The sequence below is a fragment of the Aulonocara stuartgranti genome (assembly GCF_965226115.1).
Source record: "Aulonocara stuartgranti genome assembly, chromosome: 14".
Classification (NCBI taxonomy): domain Eukaryota; kingdom Metazoa; phylum Chordata; class Actinopteri; order Cichliformes; family Cichlidae; genus Aulonocara; species Aulonocara stuartgranti.
The window spans coordinates 24,146,338-24,165,526 of NC_138950.1; the positions used below are offsets into that span (position 1 = coordinate 24,146,338).

Sequence of the window (19,189 nt, forward strand, 5' to 3'; positions counted from 1 at the left end):
CCCTTTCAATTCCAGATTGGTGATTGTTAAAATTCAAGTGAAAATAAATACAATCTTTCAGAAAAGTAACAGTGACATCGGCAGTTGTTTATGGCTCTGTCTGCATTCCCTTTAAAAGAGTTTTTCAAAGCCAAGACAACAAAGTTTGTGAAAATCAGTTACCACTAAGCACTGTGACTTACTGCTGCTTATTCCCTCATCCTCAGAGTATTTCTATTATCATCACAGAATTGGGTTGTGGGAGTAGCCACATCTGCCTGCCTGTCTTTACAGGCATCTTTTGTAGATGAAAGATGCGGTTAAAGCACACTTGCTGATCCCATGTTTCCCCATGTTCTTCACATATCACACTCAACCTTTTGCTAATCCTGCGAGCTACCTAACACAGCACCTCGTGTAGCCCGACGTTTCCTCACAAAAAGAACAAAATGTTGGTGCCTGTGTTCCAAAGTTGAGAGGGAACAGTGTGAGTGAAAATATACAACGCAGCATTGCGAGACTTACCTTGACAGATATGGCGTGCATTTCAGTGGGATGCTGAAATGAGTAAACAGCTCAAAGTGCCCTCGCTGTTGTTCTGTGAGAGCTTTATCATGGATGGGAAAAAAAACCCAGAGTATGGTTTATTTATGGTGCATCTTACCATTTGAAACTCCTCTTCTCAATGCACCTGTTCTGTAAAGATGTCTTTTTTTTTTCTAAACTAGAATAGATGTAAACTAAAAGAAAAAAAAATACATATATATATATATATAGAGAGAGAGAGAGAGAGAGAGCATCATCTACCAATCTGAGGGTCTGTGGATCCATTCCCTGTCTACTGCAGTCTGCATGTCAAAGTACCCTTGGGCAAGATAATCAAACCCCAACTTTCCCCTGATGCATCCTTCAGAGATGCTAGCTAAGGCGCTTAGGTATGCAAAAAGGTGCTTGTATGAATGTGTGTGAATGAGTGTTGTTGTAAAACGTGCTTTGAGTGCTCATTTAGAGTAGCAGTGCATATTTATTTGTTACTGAAGTTGTGCAATTAAAGGTTCTAGCCCTAAATCCTAACCCCTAATCCTTGTTACTAGGGGTTAGGGCCTTGAAGTGGAATGTGTTAACCAACTATAATTTTACAGTTGCTGTTATAAAGTTAAATCTATTTCCCAATTGGCAAGAAATCTGAACTGAATAAATACCATTTTAGGTTTTTGTTTTCATGGATAACATAAATTAAATTAATTGGAAACCTTTCCTATACACCTCCGAGACACACTGTTCCATGCACTTTGGTTATATTTTGAAAGCAATTTGATCCTATCTCTTTATTTAATCACACTCAAAGAAATAAAAATACTAAAATAAGTCTTGAAAGTCTAGGTACACTTTTATCTTGTCAGCCCGACAAAATATGAGTTATGGCTGGACAAAAGACAACTTAATACAGCTTTCTGTTCCTTTGACATATCGTATAATAGAAAAATGTGGCTCTGCCTCAAAATATAGTGTATGCCCTATTGGACTAAGACCTTCTCTACACCGCATCCATCAAATCAGCCACCTGAGTCTGTTTCAAATACTCATCATTCCTTAATGAATGTGATCAATCCCAATGTACACCTGCTCTGAACACCCTCCACGGTCCCTTCTCTGGAGTATCCTTTATGAATCATCAAGTGTGTCGATATCCATATTCCGACATCTTTATGTCAGCAACAAGACAATAACAGGGCTGGCCCTGAGCTCTTAAAGCAAACATTTTAACAAAGACTCTAGTAACAGGAGGGTAGTGAAGAGGCTGGAAGCCATGAAGTGAGGAAAGTGGACACAGAAAGGATATAATGGAGCCGAGAAACAGAAGGGACCCTTCCTGTTCAATCAGGCCCCATCTGAACTCACAAACTCCCTCTCTTCTCCATCTTCCTCACTAATTTGCATCTCTTTTATGTCCCTGCTTTCTATTATGCAAAAGTGCACGCTAAAAAAAGTAGTCCAGTTCACAAAGTGAGTCGCTCCATTTCCCCACACTTTTTAATCAATACCAGTCAGGGTAGGGAGGGTTCAGTTGCATTTATGCTAACTGGAATATTTGAACTGTTCTCTTTGAACTGTAGTTACCTTGGAAACTAGCCCACATGACTTGTTTTATAACAGTAATTACAATTAGTGGTCAGACGAGGTCTTGAGTTTACAGAACATATAAATACAGAATCTCATATACATCTTACAGGTATAGCACCCTGCTTTGTTAGCTATGCGGCATTTCAGAATGCTCACTGGCTGCTTGGAAGCAGCCTTGACGACCTTTACGACCCCCGGCTTGCTTTACATGGATGACTTTTCTAGCTTATTGTATGCAGACTGCCAGGAAAGATGAAGCCTTGAGAAATTTAACAAGCGGTTTGTCGGCTCTGATACTCCACTTTCTGATGCCCATGAAATCTTACTTCTTCTGGCCATGTAGCTGATGATAAAGCGGGCTCCTGCAAGGCCTTCCCACTGTTGCCATTTGTAATTTTTAGAAGTCATCACTGGGGGCGATACATCTTGATTGTGCCTTGGCAACTGTCATGCTCCACTAATGCACAGTGTGAGAGGGGGCATAAATGCAGAGTCTTCCGGCAGCACTGATGTTTATCTTCCCTGCTTCATGAATTTGCATTCCCATAGACACAATTTACTCATAATGGCAGGCATCACAGTGTAGATAGGCCCAGTGTATTATCAGTCTGTATACAGTGTTTGTTTTACAAGTGGACAGGCAGGAAAGGGGGATTTGAACATTTTGATGAGGAAGACAGATTGATAGTAATATATGCCTCCTCTAATGGGCTTGATAGAGCTTTATGAAATATTCATCATTGGCTACTATTGTTGTAACGTTGCCAGCTGCGTCTGAGGGATCGCATTTTTATATTAATAAAGTAGCCCGTGTAGGACAAGCCTAATGACTCTGAGAAATACTGCGTTATTTCATATCATAGTTCGTATAAAACGGGGGGTTTTCAAAGTTTTCACTACGACACGCCAGTTTACGAGCAGGGGTATGATTGATGGCATTCCACGAACACGTTTAGCTCGTGTTTGTGAAACGTGTGGTTGGAGAATGGTGGTTTGCACTGGCTTTTTTTTTTCACTAGAGTTGTTCGTTAATGGTGGCATCCTATTACAGTACTACACTTTAATTCAGCCAGCTTTTTAAATTGACCCATTTTTCACTCGAGACGGATTGATCAAGCAAGGTTCTTGATTTTTGTCACTTGTGGCAGTGAATTCAAAGATTATGAAGTTTGGCGCAATGCTGTTGTCCATATAGTGGACATAAGGCGTAGCATGACGTGTGGATGCTTCATCTTTCCTTCTTGTGCTTGTGAGTCACACAGAATGTCGCGAAGGCTAACCACTGGCCTACAGGTTGCATTTTGTGTAAACCCTGGGTGTAAAACCTTGAAAGAAAGTTGAATTTCAGTTTTCATCTAACAGGGATGAAAAAAAAATCCCATTATTACAGTGAATATCATGTCCCACCCAGAGCAGGCTTATGATAGATACTCAGGCAAATATTTGAGGCCTTGTCATTCCTGCTGCTCCCCTCCTCTCTGAAAGTAGATCTTTGTTCACAGTGTCCTTTCTGCCTTTCAGAACGCAAGGAATGCAATTTCTTTTAGAATGCAGCGAGTTTTAAAAAATTATTGGTGTTGCACTTCTCTTGTTCATTGACTGTAGATGTGACCCTTTTCATTGTATCTGCATACTGCACCTTTCTCGCTACTTTCACACATTTATTTGGAGGGAACTAAAACTATGCATTCTCAGTAACTTTCATCTGCAGAATTAGCACTAAAATTAACGCTAATGTTATACAGTGTGGTTTGAGGTAGTTTGCACAGGGTGCATTCTGACTGCCAAAATCTATAATGACTTCGTAATTGCCTAATTAAACTCCTACAAAGCCGCTGATCATTTGCAACAAATCAAAAATCACTGGGCAACTTCAGGAATTGTATTGTGAATAAATTTGATTAGAAGCGATTGAACAGTTGATTGACATGCAACTTTGGTTATGTTTGATAATTAGCTGGCACTTTTCCTGCCAAGTTTCTGTCACACATTTGCAGCGACATTGCTTTAACACCTCCAAAATTGGGGTGTGTTTTTCTTTTCACAAATGTCAGAATGCTTTCTCAGCCATCATACGGGACTCACTTTTCACCAATCGAACAGTGATTTTCACAAACGTGGAATGGACTCTTGTAGATGCGGGCAAGACGGATGTCATACTATATCAGCACTGTTGAAATAATATTCAAGCTGGAGATAATTATAGTGCAGATACCACTGCCATTAGATTTATGTGGAAAGTGAGAGGAATGGAGCCCAGTTGTGGGTTTATGACTAATCAGTGTCTGATGAAGGAGGACATGGAAGTACATTGTATTTGAATATTTAGGTTTGTTTTTTAAATTCAGTTGCTAGAGCTAAAGATTTCGATAATCAGCATTAATACTGCAGTGGATTTGTGACTCACGACTGCAGCTACAAAGTCTTTTGAAGTGTTCAGCAATAATTCACAGAGCTTTGCGAAAACAGCAAAATGGAAATCCAGTCATGTGCTTAGAAAATGTACTTCTTTTTTGTGGTCACGGGAATACACTCGATAAGAATCGTTTAATTTAGTCCCGTTTTCGTCACCCTTCTAACAAACAACCTGACTGTAATGGCAGCTACAGCACATGAGAAGAAGATAAAACATATCCTTCAGACGCTCACTCAAACCTTTTCCTCCTTCCAGTGCTCTTCCACTTCCATGCCACCAGAAACTACCAGCAGAATCTGTGGTCAGTGGCGACCAAATAACAACTCATATGAGTAACTCACACACTCCCCCATATTCTGAATCTCTCCTGTGCTTCTAAATTGCTAGTATAAAATGCCCAGGCCAGAGGGGTAATAGTTTTTGATAATGATCCTGGGCTAAGCTTTGGTGCTGTGTGGCCACATGCCGCACAGACAGCATGCTGATTATTTCTCTGAAGTGTGTGTGTGTGTTTGTGTGCGTGCGTGTGTACACGGATGTGTGTCCGTAATGGTAATTTCCAGGCCTGATTGGCAAAGAGCGATAAAATTGGGGGCAGTTAGCACTGAGGGGAAAATAGTGCTGGAGTGTGTGGAAATGCAGCAGCCGTCCAATGGTAAACAAATTATCTGAAGTGAAATGACAACATTAGGCGATGCAAAGTGCCGGTCCACATTATGAATATGGCTCCATGCTATGTTTTTGACTACCTGTGTTTTTTTACACCATTTGAAGCAACTGAGCAGTCCTTATAAAAGATCTCTGGCCGCCTCACATTCTTAGGCAAGGTATTCAATCACAAGCATGAATCATAATCATTTCATGCGAGTAAACATACACTGTAATTTACTTTGCATCGAATGTATAAAAGATGAATAACAATATGAGGATATGAAAATGCTGAAAACGTCTTTATGTTTCGCCACATGCGTTAAATGCGGATAAATATTGATGAGCTGAGAGGGAATGCTTTGCTTTCTCTGAAACAATCTCAGTTTTTGTTGACAGAGCCGGCTTAGCGAAAGGCGGATGTGAGATAATAGGCGGATAGCTCATGTGAATGATTTGAGCAAACTGCTCAATTTGCCAAAACTAAAGAGCTGTAAAACACTTCTTTATGTGACTTATTGTTTCAGACATTATATGAAAACCAAATAAGTACTTGACTTTTTTTATTCATTTTCTTAAGCTCTATTCATAGTACAGGCTCACCGTTGCTGAGTGAGAAAAACCCATAGGGCTGTCTGTTGTCTCTAGCGACAGACAAAAGGTGTCTGTGTCTGCTCTATGTGCCCACACATTTACAGAACCTAACCCCCGAAGTCAAGACCCATTTGACTCACAGCAAATTGGCATGTCTAGACTCTTTTCCATTTGATTGTATTTAGTTATTTATTTATTCGAGCAAGCTCTCGACTAAACTGTTTTTTTTTTTCTTCTATTAATGTGGATCTCTGGCTCTGTGGGCACCCGAGCCCGGTCCCCCTCCTCCTTTTTTTTCCTGTCAGGAATGAAGAGTTAAGTGAGGGGATTAATTACTAATTGCACTTTTTAGCTATGAAAGCATTCTTCATGAACAAGTGAGGAGAGAAGTTGTTGCTCTGACACGCACATGCCAGGCAAATAAAGACAAAGTAGATTTTGGTGGCTCGGTTTTTTGCCACCACTGTGATTCCCCGGTGATGGATACCTCTGGGAAATGTGACAAAGAGTGTTTTTGGTGCAAAGTGGATGGATGAATGATAAGATGCAGCCACATCAGCCTACCCACACACATCATCCCATGTCACTATTGCTGCTGCTCCCTTATGAAGACACATTAGCTGCAAAACCCAGCCAGGCTTTAAATTGAATGAAGGAGGTCACTTTTTTTTAACTGCTTAAGTGATAGGTACAGGCTGGTGCCGGTTAAGTCCTACGTTCTCTTGATCGCTGGCTTGATGGTCCTCTGAGGACACTAGTTTTGCAGTGGCAGCATTTAAAAGAAAATGTTTTGAAAGAATACCTTCTGAATAAAGACGGATGAAGTCTCGAGTGTCAAGTCCTAATTTAAAATGAGCAAAGCTGAAATTGCATTCAAGTTCCCACGGGTTTGTGGGTTGTTGTTTTTTTTTTTAGAATAAAACCATCTGTTCTTCAGTCTTTGCTGGAGAACAGTTTTGTTGTTTAAGGTGTGCTCAAGCTAAAGCCAAGAATAATCACATTCAGGTTAAGGGTTATTTTAGCAATTTAGTATTCCAATGTCAAAGTGTTGTAGATTCATTTTAAGTTAAGACCAAGATCCAAAAGTGGTGCATGTGCTACGTCATGTGTTAGGCCCAGACTGCTAGATAGTATGCATGTTTGCAGCATTGTCCTTTTGAACGGTCTTTACATTGTCATGCAACACATGACACTTCCAGCTTAACTCGACACAGATGAGCCCTGGTTGACACTTTTTAATGTACTGGGTATGCACAGTGATGTTATCCTAGTGCTCCAATTTGTTTTATGTCAGACATTTGCTTTTGAAATGAACTTAAGTTTTTAACTTAAGTTACATTAAATGAAATTCAAATGAACTTTCTGTCACTCTTGGGTCAGGTTATGTCATGGCTATGGTTCAGAAGGCTACTAAACAGAAGGTTGGTGTTTCGTTCCCTGGCTGCTCCAGTCTGCATGTCAAAGTATCCTCGGACAAGATACTGAACCTTCATCAGGGTGTGAATGTGTCCGAATGTTAGATAGAACTAATGTGTGTGCAGTAGAGACATGTTGTACTTTGAGTGCTCAAGGTGAGTACACAAGAACTCATCCAATCACAGTGACCGAAGGTGCTCAGTGCTCGATAGTTTAAGAAACAGTTTTAATCAACTGATAAAGTCTCACAGCGTGCATGCTTTTTATAAAGGGCCTCGTGATCCAGAGAGAAAATGTTGAGTTGAAAGATGATGAAGAACCTATTCTGTTTTTTAAGAAAGAACTCATTAATTATTATTTTTAATCAATCTTCAAATACACAGAGGCAAACAGACAAATATTAAATGCAGAAACACACTGTGAATGTGTCCCCTGGGAAAGTTTCTGGATATTCTAAGTTTCTAAATGTCCCTTTGTAATGTTTTAGGGAATGTCTGGACTTAGAACTCATTTTTCAACACCACTGATGAGTGGTTAGCAACTTCAAAAGTCACCGGCTGGGCCATAACTTATTTGTGTCACCTGGAAACATTTCTGTTAGAAGACAAATTTGTTGCCTAACTGAGAAGTTAGAATTCAACTATGGAGATTTCTCCAATATGCAAGATGATTTTCAGTTTTCTGGGTTATGACTTCTACAACACCGGCAGAGACATTTGATTACAGACTCATGGTGGGAGTCCTCCTGAAGTCTATCTGCATAGATCTTTGACATACCCACATATTCTAAATGAATGGATTACACAGTGTGTTAAAATGTGATGCCGGGAGGCAGACTCTATCAAACAGCCACAGGAGCACATTTAACAACGCATTCTGTTTGTGGAAATTTTCCCAATTAAGCAACACACTAGTACAGTGAGCATATTTTCCGCTACAGCTGATGTTAACACTCAAAATGTGTGGTGTGCTTCAGTGAAGACACAACTTCAAGTAAGTCTACCGGTAATGGGTGGCATATCATACATACCTCATGTGTGGGAGAGAGGTGCGCAGTCACACCTTTGATGACACCTTTAAAGAGACTGTTTTCAGATACAGATGTTTGCATGTAGCAGTTCTAGGAAAACTAGTCCTTAGATTTAAATTCTTTGTACAAAACAAACTGACATGGCTAATCTTTAATCCACATTCTTACATCCACAGATGTGAGACACGAGTGATTATACGGGACGTGTAGAAAGAGTGACTTTATGTGTGCTTCCAGCCTTCCAAAGGTAAATTGATTGACTTGAGTTTGTCGGTTTAACAGTAATGCCATAGCTCATCAGATTCAGTGATGTCCTTTGTTAACAATGGTTTTTCTGAACAAGACAGTAGATCTGTTCAGTTGTGGTCTATATGTTAGAGTCCTTCATCTGTGTGTTCAATGGGTAGCAAAATAACACTAAGATAAGTTCCACACATGGAAACACAGCAAAGGCTGAATGAAGATGTCTTGATCTGAAGGGCAATGCATATGGCTCACATGGCTCACATGGCTTACATGCTTTTTTCAAAGGGCCTCGTGATCCAGAGAGAAAATGTTGAGTCGAAAGATGATGAAAAACCCATTCCGTGTTTTGAGAAAGAATACATTAATTATTATTTTCATTTCTTTTCCGGTTATGGCGCTAGTGATAGATGGATATCGAAAGGCAACCCTGTACTGCATTGTGTATTCCTTGACAGGGTACATAGGCGAGAGCAAGAATGAATATGAAAAAGTACAATTTCAACGAGTTATCCATCATAGAAATTCAGCTCTAAAGTGAAAAGAAAGATTGCAGGATTCCTCAGTTGAATTCAAAATCTGTTTCTTGTATGACAGCAGTCCTCCCTTTGTTTGTGGTTTGAAATCTTGAAGGATAAATAATTCTTTTTGAATATAAAAGCGAGCATAAGAAAGCAGCGCGATGCAGAGATGCGAGATGAAAACGCTCTTTAACGTCCCACACAGTCTTTGCTCTGTTTATCATCGTAATTGACTACATGCTACTTTTCTGTCAGCTTTTTTTATTTGTATGTGACTAACATGTCCATGTGTGAGTGTGCGTGAGCCCCTTTCGGCGTTAAAACCCCCCAAAAAGCAGCAGTCTGTAAAATATGCCGGCTTTTTGCCAGCACATTCGAAAACCAGGACACTAATGGAGAAAAGGGCTAGAAAAATCAAATCCAAACAATTGAACTCAGAAGTCTGAAAATAAGACAGCGCTGTGAACAAAACTGAGTAAAGCGAGAGAGCAAGTAACACTTTTCAAACCTTTGCTGCGGTTTGTGCTCCCAAAACAGTCTGAGGGCGTCTGTATGAATGTGTGTCAGTGTGTGTAGGCTTAAGTTGATCGGCAGCCTGCCAATGTTTTGAACTACACATCAGTACCACTTTGTACCCTCCATTCTGACCCCCCCTTTCTACCCCCGTGCGACATACACACACACACACAACAGCCTCCCCATTAACACACTCTGCCTCTAATGGAGTTCACTACTCACTACTTTCCGCTTGAACGTGCAGTAGAGGAGTGCATCTAATAGTAGTCGCACACAGTTGGACTACATGGGTGTGAGCTTCAGTTAATATATGCCACTAGAGCCTGTGTTGGCAGACAAGATTGTGTTATCTGCTGTGGTGTGTACGGGCCCAGCCCATCTGTACGGTGACATCCTTCATAAATGAACCAAGCCGAACTGTGACGGCTGTCTCTTAGCCTGTGCTTCAGTCCTGTTGCTGCACTGACACCTCTGATGCATGCGCGGTATCTTGCCTCAGTATCATGAATACTGAAAGGATGTGCCACATTTGTATATCACCCTTTAGGCTTCTTTCAACGTGATTCCGCACGCCTTCCTCTCTCTTCACTCGGTATTTTGCGCGCTGAAAGCAGGTGCTTATAAAAACATCTCTCTTTCCTTCTTTTTTTTTGATGTAAACATTTTCTTGCCCTCTTCACTTTACTAACTTACATTAAAAATAGCGCAGTGATTTAATCTGCTTACGGTTAAACCATCCCCTTTCTTTTTTGCCTTTCTTTCTTTTGCTTTTTAAGGGACAGTGGCCATGTTTTCCCAGCAGCCACAGGACCTGGTGGTGGTGGCAGGCCAACCTGTGACATTACCGTGCAGTATCCCCGGCTATCACGGCGTCGTCCTGTGGATCAAAAACGGCTTGGCGCTGGGTGTGGGCAGAGACCTCTCTGGTAAGCATCTACCTCCCTTGAGCATGTTACCCTGGATTTCTGTGTTGCCCTCTGTTTCATCTATTAATTATACCCTCTAATATAACTGTCATATTCAAATGGCTGCTTTTTGTCATCTCAAGTCCACACGTGTCAACAAGTTACCCTTTGCCAAATACATGAATCCACAGAGAGATAAAGCAGGGCCCCTAATAGTGTGTTTCATCAATCAAGAATTGCAAGTGCACTAATTGTATCACTTAACATGAACGAGCAAAAAGAACTCATTTATGTCACTCTGTTACATGCAAAGTTGAATCTTTCATAGTTTCAAACCAACTGCAGCACGAAATGAGTTGTTGCCCTGGTCTTTGTTGGTGCTTCAGGCTTCTAAATGGCTTTTTGAAGAGTACCTGGTGTCCTCTAATTACACTGCACCTCGTGCATAATTGTCTTAATTGTTTAATTTAGTGCAAAAGTGACTACTGCACTGTCACTTAGTAGCCTGTTGTCAAACCAATCAAAGCTTTGTGTGCTGGCGACCTTGATGAATTTCAAGGAAACGCATCGCTCCTTTCAATAAACCTGAACAACCTTTTGAAGCCAAAAGCTGCTGGATAAGAAAACCCTGCAACACCATGTCGCTGTTGCATTATTTATTGAAAGGTTCATAAAATTCTCACGAAACATTCATTTGAATGTTTACGCAGGGCATTACTCTTTAAGGGCACAGTCTTTATTTTAGAGCTGTCTAATTTACCTCGTGCACGTCTGCTCTGTGACCACTGAGAAATCGGAGTTAATTGCGATTCGCGGCACAGTGTCACAATATCCAACTGTGGCCATTTTCAAACACAAATGTCTCTCGTGATCACCGGCGATTAAATATGTATTGCTCTACAGATTTGAGGTCCTCTACCCTCTGACCTTTAGCAAATGCTCTTTAAAGGCCTTTTCCTGTCACCAGCGCGGTTTGTAATTAAACCTCAGTGGCTGACAGAGCCCCAGTAAAGCCATCTTATTCTCTCTTCAGGTCCTTATCAGGCACAGGGGAGGCTGAGAGGTAGCTGTAAACAATAGTCCCACAGTCTTCTTTGGAGGAAAAGGAGGCAGACAGGGAAAGTACTTATGATTGCTGGAGATAGAATGGAAGAGAGAGGGAGTAAGAGGGAGCACAATTTTATTTAGGGTCAGAGTGGAGCAGAGATGTTTATCCTCTTCTATTTTATTGATTTAACAAGACAAGACGATCAAGATGAAATCTCATTTCAAGAATGGGCAAAGTCGGAGTAAGGTGGAGAAAAGAGGAAAGAGAGAACGTCGGGTCGTCACACCGAGGAGAACTGCAGCAGATCACTCTTTAACAACGCATCTGTAAATAATTTCCCAGCCACGGGCAGGATGTAGAAACTCTGACCTTCTCCATCAGCTCTCTTCTTCCTGTTGTTTGGGTGAATGATCAGGCCCGATGTGTAGAGTTTGAGAGTTTAAAAATGTGCACAGTTTCATATAAAGGAGGAATAGATTCCTGTCGGGGGAGGAAAGGTTGCTGAAATCAACCCAGCGATACGGACAGGAGCTGAGTGCCTCCTATTGAAGCAGATGACACTTTTTCAAAATAAAGTACTCCACAGCTGTCCCTTTTTTATTCTTTTTCTTTTTTTTTTGCTGCTCCTGCCTACCTAAACAAGTAACGCATGCAGAAGTAAACGAGTGATGGTACATCATTGCAAGATGTACACAAAGAAAGGAAATTGGCAGCTGTATACATAAAAAGTGCGACGAATCAAATGTTGCATGGAGCATTTCAATAATATAGGTCTGCTTGGGTATTCATAGAAAGAAGCTGCGTTGGCAGCGTGCTCCGCCTGGGACCTGTTTCCATTCACAGGAGCAGTGATTAAACTGAGAGAACTCTTTCACCATTCAGTGCGAGAAATCATAGCACAAAAGCCAATGATTCCTATCTGTCCCTGAATTTCCTCTTCATTCCCTTTTGTGCCATGCTTTTCCACTCTAATTAAAGAAAAGTGAAGTAGCCCCACAGCAGCTCCACACGCCAGTCAATGCCATGAATATGTAACTGCTGCACAATTTGACGGCGACAATGGGCAGAGCGGCTATAAGTGAATTCTCCCGGTGTGCACGCAGAGCGAGATGGACGGGGAAGTGTTTATATATGTTTTGCCATGCACTTGTGGATATACTCCAGGAGGACGCTTTCTTGAGAAGAGACTGATGGCAGACCTTTAGATGCGAGCAGGTGCTACTCCTGCCTCTCATGAGATCAAATTGAACACTCCGGTCATCTGTTCACAGATGCAGCAAAACCTTTCTCTATCCCCCAGTGCTTACACTGTGTGAAATATGCTCTAGGTAAACGCCATAAATCACTAGGCCACGCCTCAAGTCTCTGTATAGTTACACGCACACACGCACGCGCATGGTCACCATTGATTCGGCCCGAAGACAAATCCATTCTCCTCTGATGGATTCATTACTCCTTAATGGGCCTATTTTACATTGTTTGCTTTGGGTAACGCGCGGTGTCTTTGAAATTCCCCGAGATCTAAGATCAATGACCCGCGTCACATGTGCCGAGGTGATCAGTCTTCATGTGTGTCAGTATAACTTCAGTCACATTGGCAAAATACATGATCAAGGTGCTTATGAGATGACAAAAACACATTTCAGCATGTTTATACTGTTTGGAAATTAGACACATTCTTGTCATTTACTATCCACGGCAAATGCAAATTGTATTCCTTTCGGATTCGGCTGATGCACGGAGATGAAACTGGAACGGAGCCATGTCCTCACATAGCGAAATTATTCTTAGTTTGCCAGAGGCACAGATGAGGTAATTGGCAAGATCATCTGTTTGCGTAACAGAAATTTGCATGCCTCGTACCTTGCCACAATTAAGACCAGCAAAGCGAAGTTGTGAAGTGCATCTTGTTTCCCGGGTGCAGTTAAGGCTCGGCTGTGTAGTCTGCAGTCAACTCAAGGTCACATAATTCAGATTTGCGCAATGATCATTACCCTTGTGATCCAAAATGGCACTATTGCTTTGAATCTCATCAGTGAACATAAAACTGAAGCAAAATGGGTCTCTGGGTGACCTTGTGAACATAATGGTGCATCCTTTCATTTAAGCTTCTGTTTTTTTTACAATTTTTTTCCTGAGTGTGGAAAAGTAGAAAGCGCCTTTTCAGGCATGGTTATTAATACTATTCACGGGAGCTTTTACTTGTGATTGGGCCTGTGTTAACTGTATGTACAGCATTTTTTTTTACTGCCATTCCTCCATATGAAACTGAAAGAAAAAAGACATTTATCAACTGCATTCTAAGTATTCCCTCAGAACAGTAGCTGGTGGCATTTTGGTCATCTTGGTTAGCGTGCCACGTCTTTAAACTTCTCCTGTGTCCTCTGCCTGGTTGTACTGCTTATACTTAGGCATTTTTTTGTCCTTTGTTCTTCCCAGTGTATAGGCCCACAAGATTAAAAGCTACATGTTGGAAGATGAAATGCAGAGAGTAGTTTAATCGGCTGTAACTCACCCCACCAGCATATAATGAGGCCCACTTCATGCTCTATTAAAGGCTACTGGATTCAATGAAGCAACCATCAGTAATTGGACTTTGAGCATACGATGGGCTTTTGCACTAGACAAATTCAAGGACTTAAAAGCTGTTATAAGGCTGCCCAGTCTGTTATGTTCCCTGTGGTTAGTAAAACATATAATCAGAGAGCAAACCCTTTATAGTGATTCTGAGGGATCGCTGAAGTGAACTTAACTTATAAGGTGGTTGTTATCGGAAAATCCATATTTTGTTCCCAAAAATCTTTTGGTAAGAAACCAAAACTTATTTTTTTTGGAACAAAAATTCTGAGTATGTGAGCAGAAAGTGTGAAGTTTCCTGTTGCAATACACAATGTTTGGAGTGCCGTTGTTCCCCTGTAAAACTCTCCAATTCACTCCTCAAGGTTCATCAATGATATTTCTATAAGCGCTACTGGAGGAAAAAGCAGTTCTCAGCTGGAAGTTACTCGCATTTGTGGGAGTTTAATTTGTATAAACACACATTCCCCGTGTTTTCCAAGCACTGTATCCACAGTAATTAAAAATATGGAGCATGAAAAATAAAGAGAATCTATCTTAGGAAACGAGCAAATCCAAAAGCATGCGGAATACCCCACAGAGCCGCCCAGTTAAACTCATTCTTCTTCTTGCTCATCTAACCCCATCGAGGGACGCGTGCCGCTAAAAACTCGCAGTGCACATTTCGATAATAGTTGAGGGCGATTTCTTTGAAACCATCTCTCTTGACTTGTGCAAAATGTCCATGTCTCTTGGATGTTGTTCTCCATTCTTCCCTTATTAAGCTGTAAATCATTTCAGAAAGCTTTGCTGGAACAAGTCAAACTAATTCCTGTTTATAGCTGAAGTAAAAAAAAAAGAAAAATCATTATCCTGAATGCTACAGCTACTCCTTAAAATTGGCAGGAGTGCTGTAAAAACATGGACATGTATGAAAATGCATTGTGAGTAAAGTAACAAATTAACATTCAAGCTATGTTCACCTATAAAGTCATTGTAAAATCAGTTTCTCTGTTATCTAAATTACATGCTTTTGCAGCTCAGTTAAAGTTAATATGTAAATGGCTGAACTGTGAAAGGTAACGAAGCAGCATTTTCTTTTTTCTTCCTTTTTTTTACAAAATGATTTTGTTATTAAAAGCTTTAAAAAATAATCATTTTATCATCTTGCTTTTGGCGAGTGCACAGTATTTTCATTTTCAAATGGACAAATGTGTTTGCACTGCAGGCTACCCTCGTTACACAGTGATTGGCGACCATGGTTCAGGGGAGCATCATTTGCGAATCCAGCGTGTTGAACTGACGGATGATGCAGTGTTTGAGTGCCAGGCAGTTCAGGCTGCCATGAGGTCCCGTCCTGCCCGCCTCACTGTTCTGGGTAAGTCAACACTGAGCACACGGCAACTCCAAACAAACCCACTGTACCAGTGCCAGCAGGCTCCAATCACCGGATTGCAAATGGCTTGTGGAAAAAAAGCAAAAAAAAGCACTGGCTTCTCTCTTTTTAATCTGTCAACTATCAGTTCTTAACTTAGGGAAATGTGTAGAACAAAGTAAACACCTTTGTTCCAATTATTTGATACAATAGTGTAATAACAGTATACATGTATTAAATCCCAGTATTCTTGAGCACTGGATAGAAGCACCACCAGAGCTCAAAGCAACACTAACAAATTCAATGCTTAAAAAGGTTTTAGGGTTGTTTTTTTTCTTCCCACTTTCCAGCAACAACTCAAAACTGATATTTCATGTGATGTTTTCCAAAACATGATAAAAAATGATGTTGCAAATCTTGAACAGAAAAGATCCTTTATTTAAGCTTTTGAAAGGGAATCAGGAATCCGTGATAACTTTTTCCCATTTGGCAGACGGTGTCAATATGACGAAACTTTTACAGAACCTTATTTCCACTTTAATTTCCTTCCTCAGCATGCAGCCTTCATTTCCATTATTACCATAAGCTTGAGAGGTGACAGGCTCTTAATTAAACTTTATTGGGTTATCATTCAGTGTTTTCATTTCTGCCTTATTGGGTAGCTCTAGTCCAACCTCTGGCTCACGTCTCTTACCTGGGTCTTTCAAGCGTTCTTCCCTTAACCTTCCTCAGTAGGTGAGTGCTGAATAGATAACTCAAGTCGGTGGCAGAGCAAGAGAGCGAAGGAAGGAATGAGTGAAAAGAGTGGGGAATTTGTGGGATGTCTGACGCCCGCTCCTCACCACTAGCAACTCATCCGCCATATTGATCCAGCCTAATGAAAAGTGAAACTAACGATTTTGTAGGGGAGAAAACAGAAAGAGAAAATGAGAGAGGGTGAGACAAATTGCAGCATAATGTTTCTCTGGCAGCACAAGCCCCCTCCCTGCAAATGGATATAAGTGAATAATTATGGATACTTCTTCAGAGTTTAAAATGTCTGGTGTGACTGCACTTTTCCCATCATCTACTGCTTTCCTTTTTAGGGTGCATGCTTACATCTTTGAAAGTTCAGATGCTCTAACATCGAGACTTTCTTAGAAACTTTGCAATCAGACCTCACACTCAGGGGACATTAGGGGAAAAAGAAAAAAAGCCCGACAGGCAATTCAAGATGTTATTGCTGGACGCAAAACCCATTTTAATGCATGATTCTCCTACATTAAACTTCCACTTTGGCTTTTCAAGCAACTTTATTGAATCATAACACTGGCCTCCCACTGAAAGGTTCTACAGTCTAGAGCAGGAATCTCAAACTCGTGGCCCGGGGGCCACTTGCGGCCCACATCACAACTAGTGCGGGCCGTATATTGATGTGAAGAAATATAATGCGATTTGGCCCTTGAAGTTACTTTTTTGTTAGGGTAGACGTGTTTGTTGTCGAGTGCAGTGTTAAAATAAGTTCTTTAAAAAGCAACAAATGATTTAATATGAGCAGAGAGTGCAAACATGTTGAGGGATTGGTTGTGTTAGTTAGCTAATGTGTACACTTATGTCTGCATTTTTATTTTGTTAAATACGAACAAAATGATAGCAGAGGTGCTGCCACGTGTCCGGCCAGAAAGAGAGTAACAACTTGTTTATTTGGTAGTTCAATGAAAGGCTTCAGTTAAGAGTGAGAAAAAAAATTGCGTTCACGTTTGTAGTTTTGTGTTGTTAAACAATAATTGAAATGTAAAAACACAAACAAAACACTACATTTTCAGATATATTTGTGGTTGTTTTCTTGTTTGTTTGTTTGTTTGTTTGTTTGTTTGTTTTTTTGGTACTACTTGAACACTAAAGAGGGCCTCCAATGAGATGACAGTGCCAGCAGTGGCCCACAGCTCATTTAAGTTTGAGACCCCTGGTCTAGAGTATGGAGAAAAAGGTCTATATTAACTCAGTCACAGTTTTAATCACTCACTCATTAATATATAATAACAATTAGTAATGTTTTGATGCATGCTCAATCATCTAGGTAAGAAAATCCCCAAAAGGTTGATTCAACTTTTTGGAACAATTAGTAATCCACGGCTCTTTTCAACACATTACTGGAACACAGTATTCGGTTGAGGCATAAATTAGTCCAAAAACTAATAAATCCCTATTTGTAAAAATGGCACCACTGAAGACCATGCTGGGTAATGCTAGCTAGCTGGCTTGTTAACATCTGGCATGGGCTCTGCTGCACTCAACAACTGGAAAGAAGTAAAAATGCTCCAAAATAACTTGTGACCAATAGAGGAGCTCCATCTGCTGTTTGGCAATTTTTCAGTTGTTTAAATAAAACAAAACAAAAAGAAAAAAAAAAAAGATTTTGCTGTGTTTTATGGTTGTGCTGTTTTGGGCAGTATTTTCACTGTGTGCATGGTTCAGGCAGACGTTCAGCGACGGAGAACCAAGTGAGCCAGGGATAGCATGCTACTCAAGGCTAAAAGTTTTTTTCCCCTCATCATTTTTTCCACAAGCAGGCTTTTAAGGACCGACTCTCTAGCTCTGTGGATTTGTGTTTACAGAGACAAAGTAAAGATGTTTTGGGTGTTTTGGTTTTTCTTGGATTTTTTTGTTTTTTTTTTGGGAAGTTGTGTTTTATATTTTATTTCTTTTTTTAGTGGCACCATATGTTAAAATGATCACTGACTTATTCAAAAATAATAATGAGAATATCTTAATTACTAATAATTATTAATTATATAAATACAATGCTATAAGTTGAATGTATAAAAAATAATCTCTGACAAATTTCAGCCAAATCACTTTATGTTCACACAAGGCTGGGACCCATGTCTAAACTTCCCTATCAAATTGTAACCAAATGAAATCTAGAGGCAGTTATACATGCTAATATTACAATTAAACTATAATACATTTTTATACATGTCTGAATCAACATTGTCAAGCTTGTCCATGTGCAGCAGTCAGACACAAAACTAAAATAAATAAATAAATAGTTTTATTGGTTACCTATTAATATTAACTGATCTCAAGATTTTAATAATGTTTTTCAAGGCCAGCTCTGGGCTCACACCAAAGTATGTCTCAGATCTTCTGACGCTGTGTGCGCCCGGTCGTAACCTGAGGTTCTCAGCCAAGGCTGCGCTGGCCATCCCACAATCTCGGCTGAGGACCAAGGGTGACTGAGCCTTTTCTATCAGGGCATCCACTCTTTGGAACAACCTCAGTGAGGAGATCAGATTGGCGAGCTCTTTATCGCCTTTTAAATCCCTCTAAAGACATATTTTTATACGCTGGCTTTCTCTTTGCTTCCACTTTGAGTTATTTGTTTGGTGTCTTTTATAGTGTTTTATCATTTCTCCCTTCTCTTCCTTTATAATCTTTATTAATTTGTATTTGTTTTTAATTTACCATTTTTTTCTCTTTTTTCTTTTAAAAAAAATGCATTACTTTTAATATTCTTGTGCTGCCAGCTTTTCTTTATGATTATGTCTTATTTCTTTAATATGATTCTAAACACCACTTTGTTTAGCCTTAGTGGCCTTGGAAATTTTCTAGGTAAAAGCTGCCTTCAGTGAAAGGATGCTCATATGGGAGCACACAATTGCCATAAGCAGTGGATGCAAATATTTTTCTACTTTCAGTTTTATTTCACCCCCCACTGTACTCCATGTGGTCAAATCTTGGCATATTCCAAGTAAATTAAAGCAATAAAGCACTATTTACTAACCCTGAAATTTCAACCGTAAGCATCACACGGCAACAAGGAAGTGCAGCATTTG

At 40.2% G+C, this 19,189-nt stretch overlaps 1 protein-coding gene across 9 annotated transcripts in view; it reads left to right on the plus strand.

Annotated features, from left to right (window-relative positions):
- Nucleotides 1–19,189, plus strand: part of kirrel3b (kirre like nephrin family adhesion molecule 3b) — a 169,706-nt gene that overhangs the window by 90,616 nt on the left and 59,901 nt on the right. For 8 of the 9 annotated variants that reach the window (XM_082503695.1, XM_082503696.1, XM_082503699.1 and 5 more), the window contains 2 exons: nucleotides 10,264–10,413; nucleotides 15,225–15,374. In XM_082503695.1, coding sequence (XP_082359821.1) covers nucleotides 10,264–10,413; nucleotides 15,225–15,374 — 300 coding nt within the window. Of the gene's footprint in view, nucleotides 1–8,387; nucleotides 8,455–10,263; nucleotides 10,414–15,224; nucleotides 15,375–19,189 lie in introns of those variants that run through there. The other variant, XM_082503703.1, reaches the window with a different exon arrangement.